The sequence below is a fragment of the Ambystoma mexicanum genome, chromosome 6q (assembly GCF_040938575.1).
Source record: "Ambystoma mexicanum isolate Mex_15411 chromosome 6q, UKY_AmexF1_1, whole genome shotgun sequence".
Classification (NCBI taxonomy): domain Eukaryota; kingdom Metazoa; phylum Chordata; class Amphibia; order Caudata; family Ambystomatidae; genus Ambystoma; species Ambystoma mexicanum.
Window position 1 is genome coordinate 1,044,351,798 of NC_090937.1, and position 13,931 is coordinate 1,044,365,728.

Here is a 13,931-nt window from a genome sequence, read left to right on the forward strand (position 1 = left end):
TTGTAGGGACCAATGATTGAATGTATTTTCCCCTATTAACAATGCTCAGATGTTCTGGGTGAGGCAATTGAATCTTTTGCACCATTGTCCGTATGTTGGTGAAACTATATCAGCTCTTTAAAATTGTTGTGGCCGAATAAACAGAAACCATTTGTAAATATCTAAACGTAAAAACACTTTTGTTCACTTACTTAGAACCCCCCACTCTAAGCATCCCACATATTCTTATAGGTTAAAGCAAACTATGTTGGTTGTTTCTCTTGGATTAGCAGATAGCTTGCTCCCATTTTATGAAAGATATAACATAGTTTGGGCGGGCCTGTTAATTCCAGAAATATACAAAACTAGCATTTATAACACCACACATTTAAACCCATGTTAGTTTTCTCTTGTTGAATACAGAAAATGAGATTCTAATTTTGTCAGCTGTTCATACTTGTATACTTGGTGAACAATAGTAATCACATCAAGTTGATATCATATGTAGAAAATGAGCACTTTTTGAAGTTACTGTTTATAAGAGGCCCCATTGCCATAAAGGGCCAGATTCACAAATTGTTTTTAAATGGGCCTACCCTGTAGAAAAAACGTTTTATAAACCATGCCAATATATTAGCACCTTTAAAATTACATTATTCAGTAGTTAATAAAACGTGCACAAGATTGGTCTTTGCATAGATATTTTATATGAACCCACATTTTTGGCAGAGTACTTTTCTGATACTCAGGTATTGAGAGCAAGTCATATTTTAATATATGTAGCGACCTATATGCGTGTGATGAGGATGCTCAATGTGCAAAATAACCAATGTATTCTTTGATCCATCGGTGGCCAGGCCAATTTTACTACTGCACATAAATAAGTCATGAAAAAAATATATTTCAGGAAAAGAAGAAAGGAGTTTATCTTTAACAAATTCATCTGCAAGTGCATGCCCAAACAAAATCTCTATTCAATACATATTTTATTTATTTTTCACATTTTGTAAAGCTCCACATGTGGTCGAATGCACTTCAGAGAATAAATGAAAGCAACAAATATTCCTAGTAAATTGTTTGATCTTTAATCATCTGTATTTGCAGATGATTATAAATCCATCAAATCAGTGATTCAGTCACAAATTTTACACTACAATGGCCTGGTGAGGGGGGGCTGCTTACCATCCCCCACCATGCGCTATAACAAACCCTGCTGCCCTGAACAGGCCACCATGTATTTGAGTTTGACATCGGCCTTAAATAGTATTTTTTCTATGTCTATGTTTCTAATGTGGGCCCCAATTGTCCAATTTCTAGCATAGGTGACAGGTGGGCAGGTGGGGCTCCTGAATCACACTGTGAGTTTGTGTCTGTCAGTCAAAAAGCCTTTATTCGACATTAAGTCATTAGGCTACAACAATATACATTCATCGACATTGTGTTAAAATGGCATAAACATAAAGAAAACATAGACAAAACAGTGACAAACAACATGAAACAACATGAAAACACAGTTATAAAAACATATATACAATATTGCACCCATAGAAACCCCAGTAAGAAAACAATAAAGGTAAGTGAACCTAAAATCAGACTATTTGTGTCATTACGCTATTCCTTAAAATCCAGGCTTGACACAAATACTTTACTATGCCAAGGGTAGTGCGTTTATGACCAGTCGACTTACAAAACAAAACAGAATTTGGAGTATTAGACATACAGCACTCATGAAAAATAGATTTTAAGTACAATTCTCTAAGTCTTTTGTACATAGTGCTGATAGGCATAAAATGAACTTCGATTTCTAATAATGTGAACAATACAGGTAGGTTTCTGGGTGAAACGCATCCTAGGAGAACTTTGATGCTCTACTGGCAAAATGCCAAACATATATTTGATATAAAGTTGTTGAGCATAAAATGGTTGCATAAGATCTAACTAATCTTCATACCGAACCATGTTCTTACAGACCTAATATCCGGGTGCCAGAGCGGAATGACCAAGCTCACAAAAATGCAACCTTCGTCTTTGGAGTGAAAAGCCTGTTTGGCTAACAACTTGGAACTAGCATCGATGGAAGCTGGATCTAGCCAAAATTTGAGATGGCAAATAAAGTTAGCCAAAGATTTGATATGTCTACGCCATGGCACAGAGGATGCACCGTATTGTGAAAGTAGATCCCTTATTGCCTCCCGGTGATTCACCAAGTGGGAGCTGCTCCAGGTATGTTGCTGCAGATCTGTCTCTCAATAAAGGGATTAGGAAAAGGTACATTTTTGCAGACAAAGGACTTCCTTCAGAAATGTTATTTCTGAAATACTCATCATCTGGCTTGATGCAAAGAACAGCCCATGGAATATTGTCACAAGCCATTTTTAGGTCAATACATGTCACATATACATCTCCTTTTCTTATAGTAACCTATTTTTTGCAACAACAGAAAAATCCTAAAACATTGGTTAACTGGGCTCATGATCTCCAATCCACTCACCCTCCTTTTTTTATAAATAGGAATTATTATGGATTTGAAATGAATTTGGGACCTGAAATGTGGTTAGAATTGCATTGAATAGATGCAATAAAAAAGGGGGCCCAGTTAACTGGATCTGAGCTTGGTGCTTTATTTCTTTTCTGTCTCTTTTTTTTAGGGTAAATTCTAGAGGGATCGGTGAAACATCACCATGGTCTAAAGATGCATGATTTGACTCCTTTACCCATTATATAAATCTTTGAAGGGTTTGCACCATACAATTTCGGGGATGCTACCATGCCAAAGATAGTTATGCTCATGCAACCTTGTTGTCACCAAGTTCTAGACGTTTGCACAATTTTTATCCTGACTGGTGTTAGGAAAGATTTCGTAATTGTAGGGAATTTTCCTTCCATGTGGCAACCCCTAAACTTTTTGATGTTGTTTTTCACCTTGTTCTTGACTTTGCCAGAGAAGTGCAGCCTTCTGCCGCACTCCTCTGGGCTTTCGCTCCTTTCTTACGGGGAAACTGACATGCCCTTACGACAGTCAGTACCGGGGAACGCTGTTTCCCGTAGTTTCTTCTATCATGTTGCGGCTTTAGTGCAACATGACACAAGAGGGCACTGTAAGCTAAGTTACAGCTCTCTTGGGTCTCTAGCCTTCTACAGGCCCTAGATACTCTTTTAGGATGGTATTTGATCGGTGCAAGTCATTCAGGGACTCGAATGGTGGCAGCGATCGTTTTGTTTATTTTGAGCTCCTTTTGGCGTTCTGAGCACGTTTTTCGCCCTGAACCCAAAATGGTGGCCTGGCTCCCAAAATGGCCAGACCACGAGGCTCCTTTGTCTTGTCCACTGACCGTCTTGCTCCCTTCACCTTCCCCAGGTCGAGCGACCCGGGGCCTTCCTTATTTGGGCATGTACTTTCCCGCGAAACGTGGTTGCTTTCGCGGGCTTCTACATGTCGTTTGTGTGCCTCCAGGGTGTGGGCTGGGATGTCTGGTCCCAATACACATCCTGGGTGCCAGAGAGTCTAGGGTAGTGTGAATGCCTGGGACCACCGTGGTCCGTGATTGGTCCACGTATGGTATGTGTGTTGATGAGCGGATCTCCCATTGGCTCCCCTCCGTTTTGGCGTGAAGGGAACCATGGATAAGAGGGAGCTGGAAACACCACTACCATGTCGATCTCCTGAGTTCTCACGAACGAAGGAATACAGGAGCCAAGTATCCTGCAACCAAGAGGCTGGACCGAGGAATCGCTGGTGACCCGCTGAAGGAATCCTCCTTTGCACTGCTGTCGTCCTGTGAAACCCTTTCCTCCTTGGATCGAACCAGAAGGCCTTTACTGGTGCTTCGACCTTTGGAATAGCAGGAACAGCTATTCCCGGCGACTTCATCATCTCCTGCCAAGTAAGCCTTCGGAAGTGTCTCTGGGCCATCCAGTTGACTGACCAGCTTACAAGGGAGTCCTGCTCTGTAACTGCCGCCAGGTTGTGTTGTATTCCGAGTCCTTGTCACTCTCCCACGCTTCGTACACTTGGCGTTCCCAAGTCTGAAGGGAGGAGTGTACATTTGGCTTGAATACACACGGCCGCTCCGTTGTCCTGCTGCGGCAACAAACTGTGCTGGTTTCGTCGATTGGGACGTCTTTTTGCTCTACACGACTACGAGGCGTTCCCTGCTCTTCTGAACCTGCCAGCTGCTGAAACTAACGTGGAGAAGCCTGGGTCTGCTTGCTTCGGGGACCGGTGAGTAGTATAGCTAGGATCTGGTCGCCCTCCTGCAGTAGCCCATTGCTTTTCCCTGCTGTGTAAAAACAGCACCCTTTTGGCCGTACTCGCGCTCTGCTTCTGCCCGCTGTGGAGGCTGCGCTTGAGTTGCAGAACCTGTTCTCCTTCTGCTGTGCACTAACCCGAACTGCCTGACTTCCTCCGAAGAGCTTCCCCTTTTGCCCGTTGGCACCGGCGTGGCAGGTACTTTGAGCACAAGGCTCCACTCTTCGCAGGGCTCGGACTTCCATCTAGTTAGGTGCCTCTGAAGGCGAACTGAGTCTAAAACGTTATCGCACTGCCTGTTTTCCTTCCCTTGCAGGTGGACTACATATTTCGTGCTTATAACGCTAGCGACTGGTGTATTTGTATATATATTGTGTTGATATGGTATGTGTTGGTTTAATATTGTGATATTGTGATTTTCTCGCTACGGTCATTATTTTAAAGGCCTTAAAATAAATGTGTATCTATTTTTGATATAACAACTGTTTGGAGTAGTTTGTAAGCGCTCTTGCTTTGTGTGCTCATTGCGGGCTTTCAGTCACCCTCACCCCTCTTGAGACCTAGTCTTGACCGCCGCGATCGCTACCTTGATTGGTCTGGCTTGTCCAGAGGTTACCCTGTTCCAAGTAATTAGGTTGGCCTTCTGAACTTCTGCGCCACCAGGACAGAGTTCAGAAATCCGTCTTAACAAATTGGTGTACAGCGGTGGGATACGACTGAAGGTATCCAGTGTTGCGCTCGAACTAAGGCATTTCAGGTTATTCCAACCAGTACACGTAGTGAATTGTTGTAGTATAACTTTAAAAAGGCCATAGTCCTATCAAACAGTATGGAAACAAATACCTTGTTAACTTTAAATGCTTCCAAATCAGAAACGCTGAAAAAGATGTGTGCGGAGAGAGGTGTTTCCTCTCAAGGCACAAAATTGGAAATGATCCAGAGAATCGTGGCGTGGCAAGAAGCGCAGCTTGACGCTATAACTTCTGAGAACAGTGCGGAAGGTGGTGGGGCTGCTCTCACTGGTAGAACCGACGGTTCTGCCGCCGCACTGATCCATCGCGACCACGAGGACAGGGAGGACGAGATGTCCAATGTTTCCTCTGCCAGTGCTGATGGGGAGGCTATGCTTGAATTCAAGAAGCAAGAGCTGCGGTTTAGGCAGCAGGAGCTTGAATTCAGCATAGCCAAACTAAAAATCGAACAGGCAGAAAAACAAAAAGACAGGGATCACCAGTTGGAACTGGCCAAGCTTCAGGTTGCAAATGGATCCAAGGGTCCTGGACATGGGTCTGGGGCTTCCTCTCATCCACGGTTTCCGAAAGATCTGCTCAGTGTGTATGAAGAAAGGAATGACATTATGGACTGGCTGAATGCGTTTGAGTATGCATGCGAGGTTCAAGAAGTTGACAATGCTGATAAGATTGCGTGGTTGCTCAGTAGACTGCCCCATTCTGGCTGTAGTGCCATTATGGAAATGTCGAAGGCTGAGCGAGCTGATTTCGCAATGTTAAAGCAAACTCTCATTTTAAAGTTTGGGAAGACTCCGGCCCAATATTTAAAGCGTTTTCGAGAGTATAAGAAAAAGGAAGGTGGTACTTGGGTATCTTATGTCGCTGAATCTTTGAAAAACTTAACTGGCTGGGTCGAAGGTTATAAGGTTTCTACCTTCGAAGGCATGATAAATCTTGTCATGCTGGAACACATTTTTGCTTCTTCTTCCCCGGAGCTTAAGCAGCATTTGGCCGATTCGAAGGAGATAGATCCTAAGAAGCTGGCCATTGCAGCAGACTTATGGGTGTCACATCGAGTGTCCCATAAGGACAAAACTCATCCTGGTAAGCAGGAGGAAGGGAAAAAGTCCAAAGATATGGAGGGTGGGGAATCTGCTAAATCTTCTTCCCATAAGGGCCACAAAAAGAAAAACAAGGGTAAGACACAAGAGAACTCACAGGGTAGTGGAGGTCAGCCTCAGAAACAGAACTCTGGTTACAATAAGCCTCCCTACGTAAACAGACCCACTGGGGCTTGTTTTTCTTGTGGAGCAACTGACCACGTGAAGGGGGATCCCCGTTGTAAGGTTAGACCTTTGGGGGTCCACTCCGCTAATCTGGCCTTCTCCTCCTACGAGGAAGAAGAGATTACAGGAGCATCCTTCTCCTCAGACTCATTTCCCAGCGGAATAGAGGCTGAGGTAGTTTTAGTGTCCCTGGGTTCCTGGGAGCCTAAAGTCGCAGAGGCTTATGCTAGGATTCCGGATAATACCAAGCACTACTTTAAAGACAGTGTGCTGATCAATGGAGTGGATACTCCATCTCTTAGGGATAGTGGGTGCAGTCGCACTGTAGTGGATTCTACCTTGGTAGACTCAGAGGAAGTTGCCAGAGCTACTCTGATGCCCACTAAGTTGGCTGACGGCCCCCTCCGTATGTTTCCAGTAATACCTGTAAATCTTACTTTAAATGGTACAGCAGTCAGGATTCCAGTGACCATTCAGAGAAACGTCCCGGGAAAGGTCTTGTTGGGTAATGATCTCAGAGCTTTAGGGCTCGTAGGAGACACTGCCGAAAGACCCTACACACGGTCTCAAGCACGGGCAGCATTGGCCAAGTCCAATACGCCGCCCCAGCCGAAGGGGAAACCCAAGGCGAAAGGAGTCTACAAGTCAAAACGAGGGAAAGAGAATATTCCCCCGAGCTCGCCTACCACTGCGGTGGAGGAAGTTGGTCAATCGCCCGGGCCTGACGAGGAGGTGGCGATGCTTGAAGTATTCGACCCCAACGATCATCCTGAACTAAAAGACTTGTTAGTTGAAGGAGGTCCTGATAGGGACGAATTCAGTAAAGGCCAACGTGAGTGCCCATCTCTGGAAGGCCTAAGGAGACAGGCCTGCTCCCAGCTTGAGGGTGAACCTCCTGGGAAGCATAGGATTTATTGGGAAGGTGGACTCCTGTATAGTGAGCCCACAGAGTCTACAGAAGGAGACCATAGGAGGTTGGTGGTTCCCCTTGCTGTTAGGCCCTTCCTCCTGCAGTTGGCGCATGAAGTTCCCCTTGCTGGTCACCTTGGTATGAAGAGGACCAAGCAAAGGTTATCCATGCACTTCTACTGGCCCAAGATGGGGGTGCAAGTAGAAAGTCACTGCAGGAGTTGTGCCTCCTGCCAGTTGTCTGGTAAGGTTGGCGCGACAATCCAAGCTCCGTTGGTACCGCTCCCAGTTGTGGGGGTACCATTTGAAAGGGTAGGGATCGACATCGTTGGTCCCCTTGACCCGCAAACATCCTCGGGCAATAGGTTTATCCTGGTGCTGGTCGACCATGCAACCAGGTATCCTGAGGCCATCCCATTGAAAACTGTAACTGCCAAGTCAGTTGCAAAAGCTTTACTCGGCATATTTACTAGGGTTGGCTTCCCTAAAGACGTTGTGTCAGATCGTGGCAGCAACTTTATGTCGAAGTATATGCAGGCTATGTGGAAAGAATGTGGGGTCACCTACAAGTTCTCTTCTGCATACCACCCCCAGACCAATGGTCTGGTGGAACGTTTCAACAGAACGTTAAAGAGCATGATTGGGGCTCTGGAGGAGCCTCAGAGAAGAAAATGGGATCTTCTTTTACCATGCTTACTGTTTGCCTACCGAGAGGTACCACAGGAGGGTGTTGGCTTCAGCCCCTTCGAACTTCTGTTCGGTCATCCCGTACGGGGACCCTTAGCCATCGTCAAAGAGGGATGGGAGATGCCCACTCCCCCTGTTACTACCAATGTAGTTGATTATGTGCTAGGGCTCAGAAAACGGATGGTACTTCTGATGGGCTTGGCTAGTGATAAATTGAAGGCAGGGCAAGCGCTGGTGAAACATTGGTACGACCAGAAAGCTTCCCTCATCAACTTTACACCTGGTCAGCAAGTCCTGATCATGAATCCAATAAGGCCTCGCGCTTTACAGGACAAATGGTCAGGCCCTTACACAGTGGTGGAGCCCCTGGGTGAGGTCAACTATTTAGTGGACCTTGGAAGGCCTGGACAGGCTCCAAAAGTGTTTCACGTGAATAGGCTGAAGGCTTTCGTCCCAAGAGTCGAAATCGCAGCACTGCTACTGGCTTCAGACGTTGAGGAAGAGGAGTCTGAACCTCTTCCCGACCTGTTCCAAAGCGGTCCTTCAGATAGCTCCTTTGAGGGTGTCCGAGTGGCCCCTCACCTGACTTCTGATCAGCAGGCTGAGGTGAAAAGTTTGCTTAGGCAGTTTCCCCCCCTGTTTTCACAGTCGCCTGGTTTGACACCTTGGTGCAAACATAACATTGACACAGGAGACAGTGTACCTACCAAAAGTAGGGGATACAGGATGTCAGACAAAGTACAGTCTTATATTAAGACCGAGGTCAACAAGATGTTAGATCTTGGGGTGATTGAACCCTCTAGTAGTCCTTGGTCCAGCCCTGTGGTGTTGGTTCCAAAAGCAGGCACTTCTGAATTGAGGTTCTGCGTGGATTACAGGGCTCTGAATGCTGTCACCAAGACAGATGCCCACCCCTTGCCTCGAACAGATGAGCTGGTGGATACTTTGGGTGCCTCCAAGTACCTCAGCACGTTTGACCTCACTGCTGGCTATTGGCAAATAGCTTTAGCAGAACATGCCAAGGAGAAGACAGCATTTTCTACTCCAGACGGCCTTTACCAATTCCGGGTAATGCCGTTCGGGTTGAAGAATGCACCGGCCACTTTCCAGAGGCTTGTGAATCATGTGTTGAATGGGTTGGACGAATTCTGTCTTGCATATCTGGACGATATAGCAGTTTTCAGTGCCACCTGGGAAGACCATGTGAAACACCTCGGGATTGTGCTCCAGGCTCTTCGGAAAGCCCACTTGACCATAAAGGCTAGTAAATGCCAGATTGGACAAGGCTCAGTGGTTTACCTTGGACATGAAGTAGGTGGAGGGAGGATACAGCCTCTACCCAGTAAAGTACAAGCAGTACAAGACTGGCCTACCCCCACTACGCAAACCCAAGTGAGAGCCTTCTTAGGACTCACGGGGTATTATCGCAATTTTATGGCAGACTATGGCACCATAGCTGCTCCTCTGACTGCCCTCACTACTCCGAAGAAACCCAAGAAGGTAACTTGGACCGACGAGTGTGAGAAGGCCTTCAATGGCTTGAAAGACTCCTTGTGCCAGGCCCCTGTCCTCAGGGCCCCTGATTATCAAAGACCTTTTATCGTGCAGACGGATGCCTCTGACACTGGGATAGGAGCTGTACTATCACAAGTAGATGAGAAGGGTAAGGAACACCCTATCGGTTTTATTAGTCGCCAGTTTAAGGACAGAGAGCTCAGATGGTCCACGGTAGAGAAAGAATGTTTCTCTGTTGTGTGGGCCCTAAGGAAGCTGAGGCCCTACCTCTATGGGACCCACTTCACTGTGCAGACTGACCATAAGCCGTTAAAGTGGCTAATGAACATGAAGGGGGAGAATCCAAAGTTGCTTAGGTGGTCCATAAGTCTACAAGGCTTCGACTTCACTATTGAGCATAGGCCAGGTGTCCAACATAGCAATGCTGATGGGTTGTCCAGAATGTTTAACCGACCTGAACAAGAGACTCATCCAGGGGTGGATTAGTTCCCCCTGTCCATAGTCTGGGAGGGGCGAGTGTTAGGAAAGATTTCGTAATTGTAGGGAATTTTCCTTCCATGTGGCAACCCCTAAACTTTTTGCTGTTGTTTTTCACCTTGTTCTTGACTTTGCCAGAGAAGTGCAGCCTTCTGCCGCACTCCTCTGGGCTTTCGCTCCTTTCTTACGGGGAAACTGACATGCCCTTACGACAGTCAGTACCGGGGAACGCTGTTTCCCGTAGTTTCTTCTATCATGTTGCGGCTTTAGTGCAACATGACACAAGAGGGCACTGTAAGCTAAGTTACAGCTCTCTTGGGTCTCTAGCCTTCTACAGGCCCTAGATACTCTTTTAGGATGGTATTTGATCGGTGCAAGTCATTCAGGGACTCGAATGGTGGCAGCGATCGTTTTGTTTATTTTGAGCTCCTTTTGGCGTTCTGAGCACGTTTTTCGCCCTGAACCCAAAATGGTGGCCTGGCTCCCAAAATGGCCAGACCACGAGGCTCCTTTGTCTTGTCCACTGACCGTCTTGCTCCCTTCACCTTCCCCAGGTCGAGCGACCCGGGGCCTTCCTTATTTGGGCATGTACTTTCCCGCGAAACGTGGTTGCTTTCGCGGGCTTCTACATGTCGTTTGTGTGCCTCCAGGGTGTGGGCTGGGATGTCTGGTCCCAATACACATCCTGGGTGCCAGAGAGTCTAGGGTAGTGTGAATGCCTGGGACCACCGTGGTCCGTGATTGGTCCACGTATGGTATGTGTGTTGATGAGCGGATCTCCCATTGGCTCCCCTCCGTTTTGGCGCGAAGGGAACCGTGGATAAGAGGGAGCTGGAAACACCACTACCATGTCGATCTCCTGAGTTCTCACGAACGAAGGAATACAGGAGCCAAGTATCCTGCAACCAAGAGGCTGGACCGAGGAATCGCTGGTGACCCGCTGAAGGAATCCTCCTTTGCACTGCTGTCGTCCTGTGAAACCCTTTCCTCCTTGGATCGAACCAGAAGGCCTGTACTGGTGCTTCGACCTTTGGAATAGCAGGAACATCTATTCCCGGCGACTTCATCATCTCCTGCCAAGTAAGCCTTCGGAAGTGTCTCTGAGCCATCCAGTTGACTGACCAGCTTACAAGGGAGTCCTGCTCTGTAACTGCCACCAGATTGTGTTGTATTCCGAGTCCTTGTCACTCTCCCACGCTTCGTACACTTGGCGTTCCCAAGTCTGAAGGGAGGAGTGTACATTTGGCTTGAATACACACGGCCGCTCCGTTGTCCTGCTGCGGCAACAAACTGTGCTGGTTTCGTCGATTGGGACGTCTTTTTGCTCTACACGACTACGAGGCGTTCCCTGCTCTTCTGAACCTGCCAGCTGCTGAAACTAACGTGGAGAAGCCTGGGTCTGCTTGCTTCGGGGACCGGTGAGTAGTATAGCTAGGATCTGGTCGCCCTCCTGCAGTAGCCCATTGCTTTTCCCTGCTGTGTAAAAACAGCACCCTTTTGGCCGTACTCGCGCTCTGCTTCTGCCCGCTGTGGAGGCTGCGCTTGAGTTGCGGAACCTGTTCTCCTTCTGCTGTGCACTAACCCGAACTGCCTGACTTCCTCCGAAGAGCTTCCCCTTTTGCCCGTTGGCACCGGCGTGGCAGGTACTTTGAGCACAAGGCTCCACTCTTCGCAGGGCTCGGACTTCCATCTAGTTAGGTGCCTCTGAAGGCGAACTGAGTCTAAAACGTTATCGCACTGCCTGTTTTCCTTCCCTTGCAGGTGGACTACATATTTCGTGCTTATAACGCTAGCGACTGGTGTATTTGTATATATATTGTGTTGATATGGTATGTGTTGGTTTAATATTGTGATATTGTGATTTTCTCGCTACGGTCATTATTTTAAAGGCCTTAAAATAAATGTGTATCTATTTTTGATATAACAACTGTTTGGAGTAGTTTGTAAGCGCTCTTGCTTTGTGTGCTCATTGCGGGCTTTCAGTCACCCTCACCCCTCTTGAGACCTAGTCTTGACCGCCGCGATCGCTACCTTGATTGGTCTGGCTTGTCCAGAGGTTACCCTGTTCCAAGTAATTAGGTTGGCCTTCTGAACTTCTGCGCCACCAGGACAGAGTTCAGAAATCCGTCTTAACAACTGGCTTGTAACAACCTACTCCAATTCTCTTCAACATAATCCATTTTTTCTTATCGATCACACTCATATCGAAGACTGGCCATAGAAATCTTATTACCATCACAACAATCTAAATCTTTTAGGCAGTCAATAAGATGTTGTTTAGCTGCCTACACTTTCTTTCAAACCATGGAGAGGATTTCTTTGATGTTTTTAATACATAGGAGCTAGGTTTTGTAATAACTGGGTTCATTTTAGCAATAACATCTCCATAAAAAACAAAATGACAAGAGTATCTTATAGTGCCTTTTCTAAGCCAGGTAAAATAACTCTGTAAGTAGGGGTCAGATCATATTCCGGTCAAGGTTCTCCCATCTAATAGAGCTCCCGTATTACCTGACATACTAATGGATGTGCATATTGGTCATTGCTACAGTCTCAGGATGAATACAGAAGTTGGTTAGTGTCAGGACAAGGGGACGATGATCACCTTAAACTCGATCAGGTACTAGGAATTCCTTTGTATATACCCATGACTTTGTGAGTTTATGTTGCAAGTCTGGAACCCTAAGTGGCTCACAAATATGTGTAAATCAACATTATTTTTTTACAGTGGAGATCTGCACATTTTCACAGACCACTTGTAACAAATTTAAACCAGGAATAATAATAAGGTCATGAGCCATGCTAAAACAAGTTTGTCTGTTTAAATTGTGGATAGATGATACTCACCACGGGCAGTGATGGTCCATTTTCAAAATACACCTGTGGATAAAGAAAAAGACAAGTTATAAATATGCAAGTAAGAACATGAACCAGAAACAGTGATAAGACTGACCACATCATTTGCGGATACTGTTCGTATACAGATATTGCATTTTATTTTAATGTTTGTGAAGGATATTATAATAGACAAAGCTGACATAGTAAAAGTTATGACCATTTAGTGACAAGGGCCTAGGCATGTATTCAGAAGTATACATGCAATGCTTGATTGAATTAGTTTATCCACATATTGTAAAAGTAAACTGAGGCCAGAATGTGCCAAAGAAATACCTGTAACAGGTAGAATAGTGCAATGTTGACTTGCTGGGTGATACCCTTCCTCTACTGAACTAACAGATTACAGACTTTGACAATAAGAGTAAAAAAGAGTTTGACTACATACCTCTTTTAGCTAATTCAAAATAGAGGGAACTTCAAATTGAAGCGGACAAAGTCACATTATATAGGAGTAAGGATTCAGAAAGCTTGTGACATCTGACTTTCTTAGTAAATGATATGTAAGCACTAAAGAATTGCACAAAACTATAAAAAAATCTATTATGTCAGCAACACAGACAACTCTTTCAACACACATTTTGGTAGCCATAAAGCTCCAAATCAAAGTGTGGAATATCATATTTGGGAATAGAAGTGTAATATGTTTTGTTCTTCCCACTATCTTCAAATATTTTCCAACTATGGGCCTAACATAATATAGATAACATAACATAGATATTCTGCCATATCAACCCTCCGTTTGGCCAGACCCAAAACCGGGTGTCGAGCACAGGAGGTAAGGATGAAAGAAGAAAACATCTCCATTACTCGCTAATTCAACGGGCCTGGTATCCTCAGAGTATACATATCTGTACTCCAGCGAATGTCTGCATCTGCCCTTTTGCGGTGTTCATTTCTTTCTTTTGACTCTTTAGAAACATACCTTAGTGAGATACAGGCATACTTACACACCAGCAAATTGAATCACAATTGGGGAAAATGTTTTAATTCATACTCGATTCATTTCCATTCACTGTGTGGACAATTTCATAAATTAGAGCCTTGAGGTCTAAATAAAAAAAAGTGGAGGTAATTCCGTTGCCTTCATTGTTCCTGCACTGCCAAATTACAAATGTTGGCGGAATATTCACTGGTGGAATTACGAGTGATAATTCTATTGATTTTGGGGGGAAAAGTGGAGGATGTACCTCCAGAATGATG

At 45.5% G+C, this 13,931-nt stretch overlaps 1 protein-coding gene across 4 annotated transcripts in view; it reads right to left on the reverse strand.

Annotated features, from left to right (window-relative positions):
• The window catches only part of ZDHHC2 (zinc finger DHHC-type palmitoyltransferase 2), a 1,080,498-nt gene that overhangs the window by 468,670 nt on the left and 597,897 nt on the right, over positions 1-13,931 (reverse strand). For all 4 annotated transcript variants that reach the window (XM_069631585.1, XM_069631586.1, XM_069631584.1 and 1 more), the window contains one exon: positions 12,681-12,713. In XM_069631585.1, coding sequence (XP_069487686.1) covers positions 12,681-12,713 — 33 coding nt within the window. The remainder of the gene's footprint in view (positions 1-12,680; positions 12,714-13,931) is intronic.